At 41.3% G+C, this 20,144-nt stretch overlaps 1 protein-coding gene across 2 annotated transcripts in view; it reads right to left on the reverse strand.

Annotated features, from left to right (window-relative positions):
• Nucleotides 1–20,144, reverse strand: part of GNAS (GNAS complex locus) — a 145,339-nt gene that overhangs the window by 87,949 nt on the left and 37,246 nt on the right. The window contains exon 1 of one of the 2 annotated variants that reach the window (XM_062009498.1): nt 123–1,213. The exons of the other annotated variant lie outside the window; for it this stretch is intronic. Coding sequence (XP_061865482.1) covers nt 123–261 — 139 coding nt within the window. The 5' untranslated portion in view covers nt 262–1,213. Of the gene's footprint in view, nt 1–122; nt 1,214–20,144 lie in introns of those variants that run through there. 2 annotated transcript variants of the gene reach the window in all.

Genomic DNA, 20,144 nt, shown 5'->3' on the forward strand with positions numbered 1-20,144 from the left:
CCCGGGCCCCACCTCTCCCCCGGGCCTCGCCGTGCCCGCCGCCCTTCCCTCTTGCCCTCTTCCCCGACGGGGAGGGCCCCCGGCCCGCTGCCCCGACGCCGTGCTGCCCGCGGCCCCCTTACCCAGCAGGAGGAGCCGGTGCGTGGCCCTATAGACCTGCTTGTCCTTCTGCAGCTGCTTCTCGATCTTCTTGTTGGCCTCCCGCTGTGCCTTCTCCTCGTTGCGCTGATCCTCCGTCTTGCTGTTCCCTAAACAGCCCATCTTGGGGAGGGGGAGGCAGGGACGCGGGGCGAGGGGACGGGAGGCGGCCGGGGCTGCCGGGGGGAGGGAGGGAGGCACTCTCCCGGGCTCCCTTCTTCTTCCTCCTCCTCCTCCTCCTCCCCCCCCTACTCGCTGCTGTGGCGGCCGCTGCCCAGAGCCAGAGACATGGAGAGAGCCGAGCCTGGAGCCAGCCAAGGGGGGGCCGATGCCGATGACTTTGCTGCTGCTCCGCCGGGCCTCCTCCCCGGCAGCTGCAGCTGCTTCTCCTCCCCCGCCCCCCCGCTCCGATCCCCTCAGCGCACCTTTCCCGGGGGGAGGTAGCAGCAGGGCCCGATGCGCAGCGATCCGCGGGGATCTCCGCGCCCCCGGCCGGGCCGCCGGCTCCTCTAGAGGGAACAGAGGTGCACCCCCCCGCGCCGCACGCACAGGAACAAATCCAGCTTCAGTGCCACCCCCCCAAAAAAATTAATCCTCTTTAGATCCAAAGGCACGGGCTCCGGGTAAGGAAACCTCCCCAAATCCTCGGCGGGGAGGATCGCGAAACGTCTCTTCCTCGCCTCTCGCCCTGCGCCGACGGGCAGAAGCGCCGAGGGGGTCACGCCAGCCCCAGCTCTCGGCGGAGATCGGGTCCCCTTCCCTCGCCGGGCGCCGCAGCTCCTCGCCCTCCGGCCGCCACGGGTCCTTCCTCCCGCAGCGGGGCGGGGGGTCCAATCCAAGCCCCCCTCTTTTTTTTTTTCCCTTTTTTTCCCCCTCTCCTTGCTGCTGCCTTTTCACATCAGCTTTCCAGGCGGCTGAATCCTCTCGGCTTCTCCGGAAAAAAAAAAAAAGCAAAAAAAAAAAAGCAGAAGGCAGCCGGCTGGGTCTGCGCCCCCGCGCCCAACCTGTCCCTCACTGGAGGATTTTCCCCCGTATTATTTTTCGTGCTCTCTCCCACATTTCTTTCTCCCCCCCCCTTCTTTTTTTTTTCCTCCTTCCCCCTATTGAGCGGCTCCGCGGCGGCCGGGCGGCGGGGTGGGGCGAGCGGGCCCCCGCTGAACCCTGGGAGCGGGGCCGCTCACATGACACCGCGTCAGCCCGCGCCGCCGCTGCCGGCGCCCTCTTCGAACCTGCCCCGCGCCGCTACCGGCGCCCGCTGCCGTCCCGGCGCGGCTCGGGACGCTCCCGCGCCGTGCTGGAAATAACCGTCCTCCGCCAGCCACCCGTCCCCTCGGACGGTCAGCCGCGTGGGGAACACACCGCAGTCGTCCCGATGGCGAGTGGACTCTAGGAAAGGCTTGTCGGGATGAAGGCAGCCCAGAAAATATTTGAGGTTGAAGTTAATAGAATTCTGAATAAATGTTATGGGAGTCGCACCCTGGGGCACTTTATACTACATTTCAAAATAATTACTGCAGAAGTTATTGTACAAAATAGATATATATTTATGTATTTTCTCAATCGATGAACTGCTGTCCCACAGAACCACTCTGCACACGCCGAGGGGCATTAATTATTCTTTTACTGAAGCGGTATTTCTCGACAAACGCACTCTGAGCGCTGAGCACAACGGGCCAGGCAAGCCTCGTGGGCTGTGGCCAGGGACACGGCTGGGACAGAGACATGGGCAACTATGTCATGCAGGGTGGACTGGGGGAGTACCAACCTGATCCATGTAGTTACTCCTACAGAAGGTTTAGCCAGATATCTAGTGCCATTTTGGTTTTTGAAACCTCACTCTATAAATGCCCCAGTAGTTTCCATGCACAACTATCTCTGGAAAACGAGGATTGGTGCTTTGCTCTTTGGAAAACCTGGTTCCCTAAAATATACAGGTAGTTTTTCTCTACCTCCCTTGAGATGAGCAAAATGCCTTTTACTATACATAAGTTGCTTATCCTCATTCACAAAATTCAATTACCTATAACACTATTCCCATAAGCGCACCTTCTTACGTCATCTGGTCACTATATTTAAAGCCACCTACAGTAATATAATTATGTGACTAGAGCGAACAACTAGAAGGTCATGGTTAGTGTCATCAGATACATCTGTTTAGCTGCCCTTGCTGAAAGGGGAGTGGACCTCAGGAGAAACGGGGAACTCCAACACCAAATCTTCGTCTTTGAGGCATTATTGACCCTTTCAGTCTGTTCTTAAATGTTACAACTTTGGGGTACTCAGAGCCTAAGAGATTTGGAATCTGTGGAGAGACTCTTACTGACTTCTCCAGGTGATGTCCATTTAGGCCAAGGCAGTTTTAAAAGGTCTTGAAGAGTCCTTGGCTCAGCAACACCCAGATTCATTTGAAGCAAAGACTATAATAATTCCTTGCATCTTTTATAGGTCTCATATTTATTTGTTTTGTTTCCATGTACTATACATTATTCAAATATATTTTAATTGTGGAGTTTACAAAGCATAAAGGACTCAATACAGCAGAATTCAGACTGAAAAAGCGTAAAACCTCATAGCTGTTTTATGGTCACATGTATCAAGAGAATGCAGAAATGCCAGGAGCTGCCACCTCTCACAACAGGGAAAATCTGCCCCAGCTGCCAGGCTCCAGGCTTTGCTTCCCTCCAAGTCCCACCAGAGGAAGAAGGGAGCTTGTCTCAGGCTCCAAACATGAAGGAATACACAAACAAGATAAAACAATTATTGCTGGAGATATAGAAAAGGCTAAACTCTTGAATAGTGAGCAGTGTTAGAGTAGGGAAAGGGGAGTGGTAAATACACCAAATTATCCACCAACAAGGGAGTCATTGCTGTTGTCCAGCAGGGCACACTCATCCCTGGCCCAAACACAAACTGGAACGGGCTCAGCAAGGTTAAACCCTAGCAATTGTCAGCCACTGCACTGAGGCACAGGAACTGCTGCCATCCTGGTATATATACCCTGTGCCTCCACACGAGTTCCACACGAGTTGAACAAAGGGAAAACGAAACACCTGCTTAATTATGACAGTATTAAGAATTAGCTCCTTGTATTGCAAGTGTCATTAAAGTGTGAAAGTATCAAAAGCAACAGAAAACAAAAAAACCCCCTCCCAATTTGTTAAACCTATTGTCAATTACAGACTTTTTTTGTCTTTCTGAAATAAAACGGGACACAAGACATAAGGCACCAACTGTACTTCCCAAGCCCACTGAACTGCCATCATTTTTTCTAGTGTTGCCCTGATTAGAAGAGCATAATTTGAAGAGTGAGAAATTAGCTGTTCTAATTCTTTTCTATTTGTTTAAATAACACGCTGCTACCGTGTCTTTAAACTGTTTCTTATTGGAATTACTTGCATTAGCTTCCATCTTGTAAAAATAGCCAAACTTCAGTTTCACGAGACTCCTGCCATCAGAAAGGTAAGTGCAGGCAAAATCTGACCCCTAACTCACCGTAAAATTAAAGCTCACTTCTGAAGAACCTGCAGCTAAGGAACAAATGAAGGCAAAGATGAAATAACTATATGTATGGGCACAGTGCCTCTGTGATAAAACTCTATTTGAGGCTTGAAAATACTCCAAAGAGGCTGTTAAAGGACCCTGCTGCACGTTAAGATGGAATATTTTCAAAACATGCAAGGGAACATTAATGTGGAAGTGGCTGCAAGGGACATTAGAAGACTTACATGTATTGACTCAATCCTGCACAGTTTAATGGGAGATAAGAATTTAGGCACAGAAGACTGTGAAAATTATCAGATCTCTTACTTTTAAAAATATCATTGCCATTATTTTCTCCTTTTTCTCTCCACATCTTTTGCTCAGAAAACTACTGTTTGGTGTCTGAGACTGAGGGAAGATTTGTAACAATAGCCCAATCCTGTAAATAAACATCTCTACTCAGTTCAGTAGTCCTATTGAAGTGTATTATTTATGCAGACTTTACTCTTCCCAGCTAGGACAACTATATTAGCTTGATTTAGAAATGGTTAAAAAGTTATAAAGTGGAAGCAGACTACCAATAGTAGTACAAGTGAGAGAGAACTTGTTGAAAAGTGTATGTCCCTTTGGCTTCCCCCATTCTATATATATAAACTCCTGTCTTTTTAAGATTTACATATAGTACTTGTTAGTATAATCACCCAAAAGGACTACAAGAAAAATACTTTGTCCTATTTTAATATATTTATATTTGACAGACCATTGCATATATTTTAATGCATTTTCCTTGTGCTAGTCTCCGATATTGTGCAGGAAGGTATTCAAACTTGTACAGGTAAGAGACAAAGAAATACTATTGTAAAATTCACAAATATTATCTGGACAATGGAGATACAGGAGTTGTTTTTGGAGTTACTACTTTGTTACTAGAGTAGATTTTGAGCCTGTTGCAAAAATGCTTCTGAGGCACATACTTCATGTCATTCCATTCTTTTTGCTTTCTAACTGAATAGATAAAACTTTCTGCTTACATTTCTGATGTTGCATCAGTTATATTCTCTAGTGATATGAGTTAGGGTTTGAATTCACTTGAATTCACTTCTTTGTTTATACAGGTAGTTATAAGACTCAGATCAATATTTCAATTTTACACCACAAATGCGTTCTAAGCCCCCCAGGTAACAAACATCCTTATTTCTTATTGCAAACAATTTACATTTGTTACTAAGTTGAAGGTACTGAGCACTTTGGATGCCCCAACCTCCAGAAAAAAACAAACCAGTTAATTTGGTTTCAGACGGGACAATTATACAGTTCCTTACGGGCTCACACTGTCCACAGTGAACATGACCTCATAAACTTTTGGCTGTGAACTGTGGGGGTGGAGTTGTGACCAAACCAATGTGCTCATTTGGAAGAGAAGACACAGACAACATCACACTTGAGCATCCCTTAGCAACCAGACTGAAATGGCACTGCAGCTTTTGAGGAGGTTGTCAGCCTTCCTTGCCACTGGAATAGCCTGTATTTCAGTTCCTACCACAGCTGAGGAGACACAGCAGAGAAGACAACATTTTTAGTCAAAAAGTAAAAGTGATTGTTTCTGTTTAAAGGAAATAGCCTATTTTCAACAAGTCTTTTTCATGGAAGGATACAGAGCTCAATTGATCTGGGGAACACAAGAAACAAGTGGTTCTTACAGCAACACCTTTATTTAGACTCTTTCAATTTGAAGACTGACACTGTAAACTTTATGACATTCCTCTCTATATCAGGATGAACTGAAACAGAGCTAGGCTTGCTTGCGTGTGTGTGAAAAAAGTCCCCAAACAGAAAAGCATCTCTGATTTTAAGCTGTAAAGGAGTGGATCAGTGAATGACAAACTATGGGTCACTTTACTACAAACCTGGAAATGCAGTTACAGCCACGGATCTCAGTTATCTCCTCTCCCCAGTCCTCACACCTGTGAGATTGCTCCATTCCTAAGAGTTTGGATCAAAGCTGCTCAACATGTCAAGATGAACTTTCAAGGAGAAGACAGTTTAATCTTTGTTCACTGAGAAACTGCAACCCTGTATTTCTCCCATAGCTGAAGATATGCTATTGTAGGATAACGTCTGTAGCCTGCTTTCTTTCAAAAAGAAATAAATCTATGCATTCTTCTCCACTCTGTTATTCACTTGAAATTTTTTACATTTGTACATTTTGGTAAGAATTTTAGAGCTGTGCTTTTTATTTTTTTAGGAAAGTGCTTTTTTCCCTTTTTCCCTGCTAAGGTTTTCAAAGGACTGAAAAGTACTGGGAAAAAAAATAAACAGTGATTGAATTTATATTAGAAAGATGCAGAAGTTCCCCCTATGCATAACACCTTTGAGGAAATATGAAAGAGCTGTGAATTTTTGCCAAGGTGCCTACATTACCTAACGCTTCATTTTGCTGTCCTACAAATTAACAGTGCTGTGGCTGAGCAGTACAAACAGACTTCCCTCTTTCAAAAGCAGGGATTACCTCTGGGATAGATTGACTCTTTCAGTTAAAGGACATTTTTTATAAGCATACACTGTATGTTTTTGTGTATTGGTACTTTTCTGGTTTGAACTCTGTTAACATTTTCAGCTTCAGAAATACAGAACTGTGGGCATTCATTCTGGGCCATAGAAGTAACTGGTAGTACAATACCAAACCTATTGATCTTAGTGTATTTAATCAGCAGTATATTTAGTCTTTTAGTTAGTCTTTTAGTTTTAGTTATATATAAGGATTAATTAAGGTTCTGATTTAGACTTAAATCAGTGGTTTTTTCAAATGCTTTGAACACTAAAAAGGCTCCCATGGCCTCTTGCAATGACTCAGGTCTGCTGCTCACGCTTTCCTTAGATGGAGCCATCCTCCACAAGCTATCGTCCTGCAAAATCCTTTGGACTCTTGGAGGAACGAAACTTGATGATAAAAAGGGAGACAGTTTCAAAGTCTCCAAGTTACCCTTTGACCTGCTGAACAAGGAACCCTTGAGTAATCTCAAACCCGTTTAAAGGAGAAACAAACAAATTAAAGCCAAACAATAATCTAAAAAGGAAAAACAAAGCAAACAGATTAGAATGGGAGCAAGAATCCAATAAGGGCTCCTTTTTTTTTTTTTTCAGCTGTTTCCTTTGCTGTGGCCAGAAACAAAATCACTTTAAAAAGTATTTAAAGGTAAACAAGGTAGGAAATGAAGCCACTATCAGTCAAACCCAGGGAGAGCAAAGCAGGGTCATCAAGTAATGAGACAAGTTCGTCTGTCATATGGGGAAGAGTGAGCCTATCCCAATGCAATGAAACGAGCATTGTCAGGAAGAAATTAATGCACCACTAATGTCTTCAATAAAGAACAAACACAAAATGCTTGAGTACAGATACTCCAAAACAAACATAATGAAAAGGAGATACTTCCCTCTCTGGCAAAGAAGGAGAATTTTTCCATACAGAAATTCTAAACTTGAGAGGGATTTTTGTTTTGTTTTTAAATAAAAACAAGCCCAAAGTCTACTAATAGAATTAACCAAGATCTTCCTTTAAACCAAAGAAAAAAAAAAATCTTTGCTTCTCTCCTTTCACTTCGAGGCTTTTACTCAGAAACATTAAAAGAGACTTTAAGGAACTCATGGAATTATGGAAATAACACACTGAGTAAAAGCTTTTCATGTAGTAGCTTTTCTTATTTTCTGGCAGGTTTTTTTCCTGGTAGTCTTTCTCACTACTCATGCATTCGGCACTGCACGTTATTAAAAAATCCCCTCTTACATAACAAGTACTAGCAGCACATCCTCACTCTCCACATAACACATATGGAATGCCGATTCCCCCCTCCAAAAAATTGGAACAAGTCTTTTCTCAGATTTAGTTTCAGTATTTGTCAACATTTACTGCAGACCGACCCCCGACTGCAAACTTCTTTTTATAAAGAATTCTTCTGCTTTAATCCTTGTTACATCTGGGTCACAAAACTCAGAGAGGCTGCAGTAGTAAAGGCTGTGTTTTCTAAATATCGGGTTATAGTTAGCTCCTGCAAAGAAGCCCAAAACTCCCAAGCCTTTCTCCTGCCGAGGGGGGTCAGCAGAGAAGGAGAAACTCCTGGCTTCACCTTCCCAGCACACGAGGCAGCCAAGCAGTCCGGCACCAGCCGCCGTTCCCACCGGAGCAGGGAGGGAGCTGGGGCTGAGCGTGGCTTAGGCTCAGCCTGACCCAGCCTGCTCTCCAGCAGCACGGTGAGCTATCCCTCCTTGCTGATATTATTTATTACTGACACTGCATTCTCATTTTATGGCGCATAACAGGAAGGGGAATAAGAGGATTGTTAAAATAGTTCTTGCTAAGTTGTCACACAGGTTTTAATGTGCTGTAAACATTCCTCTCCTCCTTTTACCTTTTTTTTTCAAGTAGAACAACATTCAGGCTTTCACGCTCAAAATAGCTTTACATTTTAGTGCTAGCAAACCACAATACTCTCAATACCAGGAGCCATTACCGGAGACAATCCACAAGGAAAACAGAGCTGTGACTTTGCTCCTCCGTCTCTGCATTGCTAGAGCTCTGAAAGTGTTCTCTTTCAGAAAGGGTATTTTCTGCCATCTTTTTCTTTAGATGAAAAAAATGTTAAGCCTAGATCCTAAAATTATATACAGACAAAATTATAGAATAGGGGTCTTTTGTATCTTATTTTTCCTGGAAGAATCTGTCTGTCTGGCAAACTAACAGCATCATTACTTCTTAAGTGCCTTGATGTTAAATTAAGTGCCCCACAAACCCTAGGGCAGCTGCAGAATTTAGACCCTCTCCCAGTGTTCCAAATTAGTCTTTCTGGTGGGTTTTTTTTTGGTATATGTTTTAGATTTTAGAGATGTATACAAAACAATCTGTTATCTCCATGTTTTTAGGTATGCAATGAAAAGTTTTCCTTTGTTTCAGACAAAGTCAAGAAAGACATCCATTGCCATAGCTGTGGGAACCAGGCAGAGCCAGCGGTTCCTGCTGCAACCCCAGGTTGGGTCAGAACCTGTGGTCCAACACTGGGATTTTGCCTCTGCCACATTAAAACCAGCAGAGGTGAAGGACCCTCCTATGGACTCAGCCCAGGGGGATGGATGCTTGGACCTGTTCAAACGCTCACAAAATGTCAATGGAAAAGAGGGGATCAAACTGGGGAACAGGATGTGGGAGACCTATCTACTGCAGACGGTACGATCCAGCACAGCCATCAATCCGTGCATGACCTTGGACTAGCCACTTCCCCTTTCTGTGCCTCTTTTTCCAGCTATCTTTTATCTGCCTCTTTCATATAGGTTGTAAGCTGTTTACTTCTGACATGTCTGCACAGTATCGAGAACCGAGTGGCCCTGATCTCACTGGTGACCTTTAAGCCCTTCTGCTACACGTTTCATCATAAAATAATTATTCGAAAAGGAAGTGATTTTTTTTAACAGTCTGTCTTCCTTTCCTTAACACCTCTTCAACTCAGACATTCTCAGCAACATTAGGTGAAAAAATAGGCTCTGTTTAAAATCTTAACATTTGTTTTTCTTAAATGAAAACGCTGAGAAAACTGCTGGTCTTCTGTTGGGTCCTTCTCACACAGGCCCTCCAGCAAAACCAGGGAAAGCCAGGATCAGCATGCTCACTACATCCAGAACACCAAAGATACTTTTTACTTTGAAAATATATTTTTTAAAAGCCTGCCTACCTCTTAGTCTTTCTTTGTACACCATAAAGCACCAAACAGGGCAGAGACCTGGTGCTGTGTTCTTTTTCAGGTCACCTCCAGGTTTGCTTTATACTCCCTGGAGTTACAGTAACGAATTTGTTTTTCCATTGCTCTGTGCATGCTCTCTGGTCTAAGAGTGACCTAGTCACTTCTGAAGCAATCAGCTTTTTACAGCTTAGTCTATGCTATGTAAATAGAGAGCAAGCGTCATGACTGAGCCCCCGGTCATCAAATCATAGAATGGTTTGAGCTGGAAAGGACCTTAAAGACCATCTAGTTCCAATCTCCCTGGATGGGACCTCAACCAGCTGTGGAGACTGCTACCTCCTTCCTGGGTGTCAGCCCCGAGTGACTGAGCTCTCCACAAGCCCAGCATCAATGAAGATTTCAACGCTGTCCTTCGCTCAGTGGGATCATAGCTGTGGCAGCAGAAGGGCTTCAATGGAAAGCCACTGTGCCCTCTGAACAGCCAAGGATCCAGGTTGCTGCGAAGGGCAGGGAATCCAACGGCATTTACCCTGGTGTCACCACTGCTTCAAGCTGCAGCTCCTCTGCCAGGCCATAAACAAGAGTGACCGGTGACCTGCCCTCAGCCCGCAACACTGGGGTGAGAGCATGGAGACACTCATTCCCTCTGCCCATCCCTTGCTGTGGGGCATTTGGAAGAAGCTGAGTCCCTCCTGGCACCAGCAATCCCAGCTGAAGGGAGGGCCTTCCTGCATGGCTGCATTTCACACCCTATATATAAAACACACAGCTCTACATTTATTCTGAAAAATTCTTTCAATGAATTGGTGTTACTGAGGGATATATACACTAACTCCATATATGTTAGAGTTAAGGAAGATTTGTCCAGGGAACTACTTCCAGAGGAAGTGCTGGGCAGCCACATTATTTGTTTTGTTTAAAATGATTACAGTCTCGATAATGTCCCTTTATCAAAACTACACATGTGCTGAGCATGCACAGTGCTGTGTGCTGTGAGGCATACAGGAAGGGGTAGATTTAATTTATTTCTTTATTATGAATATCGTGGTGCTGTAAGGAGAATCCTGGCTGACAGCACAAAATAAAGCTGAGCTTTCAGAGGATATTTTGAGGCCTGAAGTTCCTGCGCTGCCTTTTCAAATTCAGTCTTAAATTCTGTATTCCTAATCCTCTGTTCTGTCTGGACGATCTCATGAATGGCCAAGTGTATTATTACAGAGCTGAGCAAGCACCTCGTAACATTTGCCATTAATATTCATTTGAAAGAAAAATGGAGTTTAAACTTCCTGATTTTTCTTTCCTTGAGTGAGGAAACTAGTGAGGGAGTTTATAAATTCACAGTTCTGGCAGGCAAAAAGGACCAAGGCAATTGCGACACACCAAAAATAGTTCTCCATCAAAATGATAACCCTGTTTTATTTTGTGAACATCATCTTGGCTATAAGGTTTGTTTATGTTTATTTGGTATCAGACCCTCCATGCTGGATCAAAGCATTCACATTGCTGGAGAGACTCTGTACCTAGCTGAACAACGATGGCCACAAAGCAGAAACAGAGCCACTGTGAGCAACCAGCACAGACCACCTCCGAACTTTCAGCCTAGAAATAAAAGGAATTCTTTCTTCTCCATATTAAAAGCTGGCTTGGAGGGAAGAAAAGGGGCTAAAAAGAAGGGACTTCAGTCTCTTTATAAAAGGGCATTAGCCCACACTGGCCAAGCTCATCAGAGGAAAGGCATGAAGAGCTGATAGGCATAGGGATAGTGAACTAATCTAAGAAGGAAGAGTTACAAGATCAAAACACGCAGTAAAGGCTTGCAAGAATGCTGTTTTTCAGTGATCTGTAGATACTTAATATTGTTTAAGAATAAAGTTTAAAAAGCTAAGAAACTCCCTGCCTAAGGATGAATAAAGGAATTCCCACTACTAGAGAGTCAAAACTGAGACTAGATTATGAAATTAAGAATGTGAAGCACTGAGAAAGGACTGCAGGATCTCACTGCCCCAAAGAGTGTCCTACAGGAGGTCTCTTTATAGAAGCATCAATGTGAAACCTGTAAGCAGGATCAAACAACTCAGATGAGAGGTGGTACAAGCACACAGATTGACTGTCTGGATCCAAACACTCCGAACTGGTCTGCAGGCAGTGAAGAAGATGGGGCAAGACATGACAGTAATAGTCTACCGTGACTTGAGACCTCCTGCCCTAGTAACAATTATGTAATTGTTACAGTCTTTTAATACCCAAGTAAGAAACTTTTTTATTGCATCAAGTTCTCATGTCTAGACAGATACACATCGCGAATGAATCACTACCGACTAGCTTTGAAGACCCGAGCTGAAGAACACTCCATGGTGTAAGCCACTATCTGGACACATCAACACTTATGGAACAATTTTCTGGAGACAGTTCTTTTGGTACATTACCCAAGGGTATTTAGCTGTGAGAAACTCTTGGTTCTCCAGTGGTGTCCTTAAAGGACTATGAAAGAAAACAACATAGGCTTAGCAAAGGAACTTCTGAATCATAGAGACCTAAGTCTTAAACAAAACCCCACCTCTCAAAAAAAAGAAAAGAATAAAAAGATAGCGAAAACACATAAGCAAGGAACAAATACATGTTAAAAAACCAAACAGGCTTGAATTCACCTCTTGACTTGATTATACCACTTCCAGCAGCAATGAGTCTGCCTCTGCTCATTCTAGAAAGTTTTGCTTTTTTGTGAGGGAACGTCTCCTCTCTAAATATTTTGAAACCCTTTGCTTTGGTTTCAAAGGTTCTTAGTTTTGTTCCCTCCTCAAACTGCTTATCAGCTTCTCTGCAAAATGGTCTGATATCTGATGAAATTCTGTTTGTCAGTTATTCTGAACGATTCCCAGCTTTCTCATTTGTCCTCTTGGAGGTGCTCCTCTCCTTGGCAAGGACATGGGGCATCTCCAACATGGGCCCCTATTTTAATTCAGCACAGACATTACAGCACAGGGCGAAGGATTTGGTGAAGGTTAAGGTGTTCTCAAAACCACAGTTTGACTCACATATGCCCCCAAACAATCATACATTAGCAATTATAATGATCTTTAATTAAAAAAAAAAAGGTGCTGTTCTTACAGATAAGGATCTATAGAAATACTTGTATAGGTGCCATGAACGTCTATTTTTCAAACTACATTTCAGTGAGGGAATATTTAACTACCTTACCTATGTTACTTGAATCCTACTCTAAAATGAACCTCTTTGAAGTTTTCTTATTAAAAAAGCTTTAAAAATTAAGCAGTTTGAATTATTCTTCTATGAACCATATAATCTTCTTAAGTAGTAAAAAGTTAACTTCAGCTCAAGTCGTTCCACTTGGAGAAAGGCAATGAAAAACACCGTAGATTCATGCATTTTGCTCTGTATTTTCTCTAAATGTACCATCTAACCCACGATTGTTATAATTTTTCATAGTAAAGCTTTCTGAGTGTTTATAGCCAACAGATTTTGGCTTTTATACTGGAAAGTCTGTTATATAAATGTCACTCTCATTTATATCCTCAGTTATAACAAAGTCATTAATGCAGCTGATTCCTAAGAAACCTTATACTTTAGCAACTTGTCCTAGCTCTGGTACTGCATAAGGTAAACACATCTAACACAGAGCGTAAGAAAATTCTACATTGGAGAGGCTACATTTTTTAAACCAATGGTAGAAGGTAAATTCACACACTATTCTTGACATGAACATCAGTTGTCAGTGTTAACATTTTATTTCCAGAGAGTCATGATCACCTAACTACAGTTTGTAGCGGCACACAAATTATTTTGTAGAGAATGGTTATCAAATGTTTGGTACAGACAGACTGAAGAAATGATGCTGGGTTGTGGTTTGGATTCTAAAGCCCCACAAGATGAGAATTTGGGTTTAAATGACACAGCACTGAATTTGTTCTTCAGAGATTCCATTGCTGTCAAAACCAGAACCAAAAAAACCCTCCCCTCCTGTGTTTTAATCCTGCTCAAAACCAAATATTGGAAGCAGGTAAAGATCTATGAACTAACAGATCTGGCCTCTTGCCATGTGCTGTATTAAGATGCCATATTTAGCTCCTCATTCCCTAATACTCAGGCATTTAACCTGTTCCCTCCAGCCCTTTCATCCACTTCCAGCATACTACTAACCAGCCTGGCTTTTGCCCTTCTTTCTTCCATTTCTGTTAGATGTTTTACATACAATTAGTGCTGCTATCCCATGGCAATGGGAAAAGTGACTGTTAACTTGTGCTCCCTCTACTGTCTGATAGACTTTGCAGCAACACAGCAGTATGTTGGGAGGAAACTGCAATTTCTTCTTGGCAGAAACGTCTATTACTTGCTATAATGTGAAAGGTACTCTTATGAAAATGCATACTTGGAATATTAATGTCCTAAACAAATAGCTCTTCATATCGCTTATACAGGACTTCATCAATTATGGACATTTTGTCTTGCTGTCCTGGGACTGCTCAGTGTGAAATGAGGAAGACTCATAAAGAAACTATGGCAGCTAGGATAAAATACTTCTGAACTTCTGAATAATAAAATCTCAGAATTCATAATAAAATACTTCTGAACAGACACAACTCCCATCAAAGTCAATGTAAGCCACAAATACTTAGGTTCCTTCTTCCCTTAAAAGGCCAGGCCCTTTCAGTTTTGATTATTAGACCAGACAAGTCCTCAGTAAGAGAAGAGGAGGCTGAGTTCCAAGTTCTGACCCTGGGATTTGTGCTATGCTTAGTTAGACCCATGGCTTTTACTTGACATGGCCCCTCACTCCTTATTTGTCTTGGAAAAAGGATCTTCTGTTTTACACTGGCAGTAAGCATCTGTAAGTGGGGAGAGGAGGCAAAACAGGAAAAGACCTGGTAACCCTTCTGTGATTCCTTTTTGCAGGACAGATGAAAGCAGTGAAGACATCTTTAAATCACAATTATGAGCTCCTATTGAGGACTGCTGCGGAACAGATATTGAGCCTTGGAGTCAGCACTGTCAACAGATCAAACAGTGAAGCACCACAGCTACTTACTGGTGGAGAACTAGACTAGTACTGGAGTACTTCATCTATGTTTTGATGTGGCTCATACTGATAGAGACCAGCAAATAGTATCCTCTCAGTACACTCAGGAGCAACAAGTGAACAAACATCTATGTTTTTTTTCAGATATGATTTGACCAAAGGGCCACTGTGTACGTGCAGAAGAAACTATATGCACAAATACCATAGGTCTGCTTGTTCAGCCTCCTAGATGACTCAATGATCTTAAAGGTCTTTTCCAACCATAATGATTCTATGAGAAGACTATCTCTGCCAAATGGATGTATTACGTTGAACACATCTTCATGGTATCTATTTGACCATGCACATGGTACGTGAAGACTGCCTTCATATTTACATATGATGCCATATAAAGGTAACAGCTGTGCAGAAAATGAAACAAAACCCAAAAGCACCAAGCAGTGAAACCTTTTCTCAATATTCTTGAAGGACCTCTTGTGTGGCAAGAGGCCATACAAGCAAAGAGGTAAGAGACATAGGGAAGACCACCAGTAGGGAGTAAAGAACACAAATGGATGGGACACCTGAAAATACTACCCAGCTTTGCTTTCTGGCCATTCCTCATTGGAAGTGGGCCAGACAATTTCTAAAGAATAGTTGTCATTTGCCAGTTACATGGTCCTTGACACTGCTACTGAACCTTCTATCTCTGGGAAGAAGCCTGTTGCAGAACTATTTTTGCAAGAAGGTTGGTTTCCAGGTGATGACAGAGCTTTAAGGATATGTCTCTTCACTTCCATTGAGGAGGATATTTTCAGGGCTGAGAGTATGGAAAATGGCTATAGACATCCAATTAGCTAAACGATTCTCTCGAATCCTTCAGGGCATGGAGTACTTTGTGCCCCTACCTGCTGGAGTGCCCAGCGCCCACAGTCTGGGTGCTGTTATTTATCCTTGTCATGAGTGATTCAGCAGCAAAGAATATTTACAGAGAATATACTGGGTGCAGAGCTTTTAAAGAAATGACCAAGAGATTATGCCTTGCCTTTTTTTTTTTTAAAGGGTATTTCTTTTAACAGATGAGCATGTGAGAATAAAATGGATGAAGCAAAAGATACCTCCATTCTGCCTTTAGAAATGACATTTCTGGTTTATTACTTTCAGAAAAACTTAATTAATATTTAGGATATTATGGATTAAGTGAAAGGTTTACACTGGATTCTGTCTGAAATGTCTGAAAAATAAGCCTTTAAGTCTTTGTTTATGTTGGCAAGTAACCTGGCTGAGTATAAAAGCCAAAGGTATGATTGACTACCTCACATATTTTACAACTGTTACACTAAGTAGGTATTTCAGAATTTACATCTTTACAGAAGAATCTTTAAATAGACTTTCTTACAGGGCTTAAACCAAACATACTTTAGGACATATTTCCTGTTTTGTTACTGTATTTGGCTATACTTTAAGAATTAAATCTACTTTTCCTTAAATAAAGATCCAAAAATTTAACTTTAAGGGAATGAAGAACACATAAATCCATCTTGTTTATTTTAATGCACTGAAATTGTTTAATGAATACCCACAAATCTTTATAAAAATCAAAGCAGTGAACACTTATTAGAATATTAGTATTATGAGTATATTTAGTATATTTATCCTTCCACCCCAAAGAGATGCCTGCATATTGCCCAAAATGGAAAGCTTCTGCTGGTAAAATTCAATTAATACCTAAATCCTAATGCATCGATTAGTTCTGCTTGTTACTTTATTCTGCCTGCTTTGAGATACTGAAAAAGATACTAACATTAATTTTCTTCTACCTCCTTTAGCATCATGTGGGGCAAACTCACAGTGCAAATTCATGCAAACTGATTTTTTTTGATATTTAACAGTCATCATAAACTTTCAGCATTGATCATCAGCTTTGATCACACTACCTGTAGTTAGAATTGTATATCAAATCTGGCACTGTGAAGAACTCCAAGTCAAAACGAGATAACTTTTAACTGTTAGGGGTTATTGTACTCAGGTTTTCCGAGTTTCTAGGTAAGCAAACCAACTGTCCTGCCAATGCTCACGACACCCCTTTACTTTCAACGTGCTTGCCAAGTGATTGCACCCAGCAGCTGCACACCTTCTTAATCCTTCACAGGGGTCTTGCAACAGCTTTGTAACTTAGTGTTTTTTACTAAGAGTGCTGATGCTGCTCCTCCTTCTCCTTCTCCCTTACTGCTCAGCTGCACTTTTAATTTACAGATGGAAAATACAGCTTGTTTCTACAGAAAAAGAGAATACAGAGTCTCATAAGCCTTTGGCAGCAAAAGGTATCTCCCCCTGCACTTCTTTTAAGACACGAGGCTCTGATATTGCAAAACATTAGAGCTAGAGAAGTCGGTGGCATCCTGCAGGAGCCCATTTCTGCAGCAAACTGAAGAATTGTATCTTTATCAGCAGTCAGTCATGGCTTTTACTTTAATTTGATACACTTGAAAGTACTTACAGTTCTGGGAACAAAACTCAGCTTGTTAAACTCTTTTTCTGCACACTTTTTCTGTAATGTATGATATGATTTTTTTATATATAAGTATTGGGAAGGAACCAGGTTAAGTTGATCCTCAGGATGGCTGTGTTGATGAAATTCATTGGGGAATAGTTTTCAAAAGCAGCTAGAGACTAGATTTCAAAAGGTACCTTTGTAGCTGAAGATGCAGGTACATCTCCAAAAGGGCTTCTTCCAGCTGGATCTATTTGCCATACCAACCACAGTATTTGAAAAATAATCCCATTAGGAATTTTAGTGTATTTTCAGGCAAATAGATGTCTCTAAATACTCCACATTATATGATACAGAACCTATGTTTTATTTTTAAAAGATGGTGTAAGGATTCAGAAACATAAGGCTATAGTTGCACCAGTTGTTGCAGGAATACGAGTTCCCACTGCCTGTGCTGCAGTGGCCACAACCTGAGTGAGGCTGCCGATGTCCCCGGCGTACTTCTGGGAGCGTTACTTCAGGCTTTCGAGCTCTTTGCCTGGATTCAAAGAGGGGAGGCTGACAGTTTATGACTGCTCTGCTTTCTGTTAGTGCATTTCAAACAAGCACCCACAAATAGATACTTGGGAAGATATTTAATTGGGAAACTTACTTGCTACACATGCATAGTATTAGCACAACAAATGCTAATGCTGTATATATAATACATCTAAACAGAAAAGCACCTGCCAACAGGCACTGAACCCTCATCATTATTTCCAAGTACTATTTCCAAACATCCACCGATTGCAGTTGGTATTCCTGTGTTTATTCAGCTTTTTGCTTCCTTTTTTTTTGTACCTAGAACTAACATTTAAACTCAAATCCCTCCAAGTAGTAAACTGTGTCTTCCTTTTCTCAAACGATCGCTACAAATTTCTAACTAATGTAGTGCAGAATATATTTTGTGATGCATGGATATTTTCACACTTGTCACAGCATGGTTCTAGTAATAATTACTAGAGTAATGAGTTTGAAAGAAAGATTTACCCACAACTGCAAGCACATCGAGTCCATCTGGAGGGGATTCGGTGTTTCCTCAACCATCCAGGGACTACGCACCAGCAGTCACACCCAGGCCAGGCGTGTGTATGGAACTCTACAGAAATCTGCTTTATTCACAAGTATTTTTCTCTTGTAGTTATTATCTCATTTAAAAATATTCTTTCTGTGGCCCTTATCATTTTCAGAGTAAAGAATAAACAATTAATCCCAAGACCTACGAGAATTCACTGTAAATCAACAGACTGTATGTATAAATTTAGCCTATACAGCATCCAGCCAAAATCCCACAAACTGCTCTGGACTCTTTTTTTCTTTCTTTTTGACAGCTATCTTTTGCAAAGCTGCCATCTTCTGCTTTCTTGCAAATTCATGGTTTTCAGGGGGTTGTTGTTTCTGCTGCCTTCTCAGATTACAATTTCTTTTGTGTTAATTAAGCTGAAAAATTGAAAGAATGTCGCTGACTCTACAAAGAACACAAAACAGGCTTGCTTGAAAAGCTAAAAATAGATTGTTCTGTTCGGAAGACAGACGACTCAGTCTTCAAACTATTTGTACAATGCGAATTAATTGCAGATGGCCAATTCATTTATTTAGACCTCTGTGACAGAAATGAAAGTGCTACTGCGACTCATTATGTGCATAAAGCTCCTTTCAGGTAGCTGGGTCTAGTCGAAAAAACAGAAGGTAGCATATTGTTATTTTCTGGAAGTCAGTTTATCAAAAAGTTTTTTGATCTGATTCTCTCTCTCTCTCTCCAGTCTCCCAGTCTCTCTCCCAACAGCTTGGATTTAAGACGTGAGGCTGATGTGCACAAACTAAACGTTACAATCGCCTGCTCACGTTTACTTGTAGCCTTCCCAGTGTATGTTATAAATCAGTTACATTGCAGTGATTAAAATTACATTTTATAATGATGTAACTGTTAGAGCAAAAGCCACTCAGATTATTTAACTTATTCCAAATTAATGCCATTTTTCTTTTTTATGCGCCTCAGTATTTGTTTTTAATAATATTTTAATTTTTCCTCTTTAGTCTTTCTCTGCAAAATTAAAATAAAGTTTCATTTAAAAAAATAACATTCTTGATTTAATGGCAGAGAATTCAGGAAAATCTAAGTGGAAGCTGATACTCCATCCTGACTTTTATTGTTACATAAATGGGAGGTTTCCAAAAATACCATCTACTAGACCAGGGTCCATAAACTGTAGCTGTGAAATAAAAATATCATTGAACTAGATAAATTGTTTGGGATACAGAATGATCTGTACTAGAACTTTACAGCAGATCCTGAGCAGCATGAGGCCTCCTTTGTGCTAGAAAAGTAGAAACGTTGTCATTTGGGAGTCTAAATAATGCCAAGAAAAAGAAACTAAATATCAGAGTCCCTTTTCTCCAACTCCAGTGTCTCTCCATTGTAATTTCACTTTTTTTACAGTCTCTAAATCCTTGTTTGCAGTCTTGCTGACTTGTAAAAATGTACAAAAGTTGACCCACACAGGGTCTGCACTGATAGGGCTGTAAGAAAACCTCCCAGGTTGTTTCAGGTGGTATGATATCTGGCATGCTGATAGTATCACAGATACTACATTTTTCTGTTACTTTTTTTAAACAATGTAATGTTGCTGTCTGCATTTCAAAGTATTTATATTACATCTTAAAGCCCTTAAATCAAGACTGGTGGTTTTTAAAGGCATTAAGTCTTATAAGCCAAAAATACATCTTGATGCAGAAATAAATTAAATTTTCTGCCTAGACAAATGATCATATAATCTATTAAAATTAAAATACCAGTTCCCTCTACTATTCAGGCTCCTTAGAAAATACTCCTTAAGAAGTTACTTAAACTTATCTGTTATCATAGATTTAAGAGAGGACAGACTTCATCCTCTATATTTTAAGCTATATTCCTTTGCTGTAACTTCATCCAAACTCCCACCAAGGTTAAGGAAAACAATTTGGTTTTAGGTAATACAAAACAAGCTATATACAATTAGGCTACAGTATCTTCCTTCTGTTTTTATGGACTACAAAACAAACAAACAAACAAAAGTTTAAATAGAGATAGAAGCTTCCTAACAGGAAACAAACCCTTTCTTTTCCTTTTTGTAGATGACCACTGTCCTGCATGCTTCAAAATGTTTTCATGTATTTCCTGGAAATACAGGTGATACCCAAGCTGGAACAGAAGACAGTGAAGCTGCTAAATAACAAAGGTCTGTTGTCTTCAACTACATCTATTAAAAAA

This window comes from Colius striatus, chromosome 16 (genome assembly GCF_028858725.1).
Source record: "Colius striatus isolate bColStr4 chromosome 16, bColStr4.1.hap1, whole genome shotgun sequence".
NCBI classification, from domain to species: domain Eukaryota; kingdom Metazoa; phylum Chordata; class Aves; order Coliiformes; family Coliidae; genus Colius; species Colius striatus.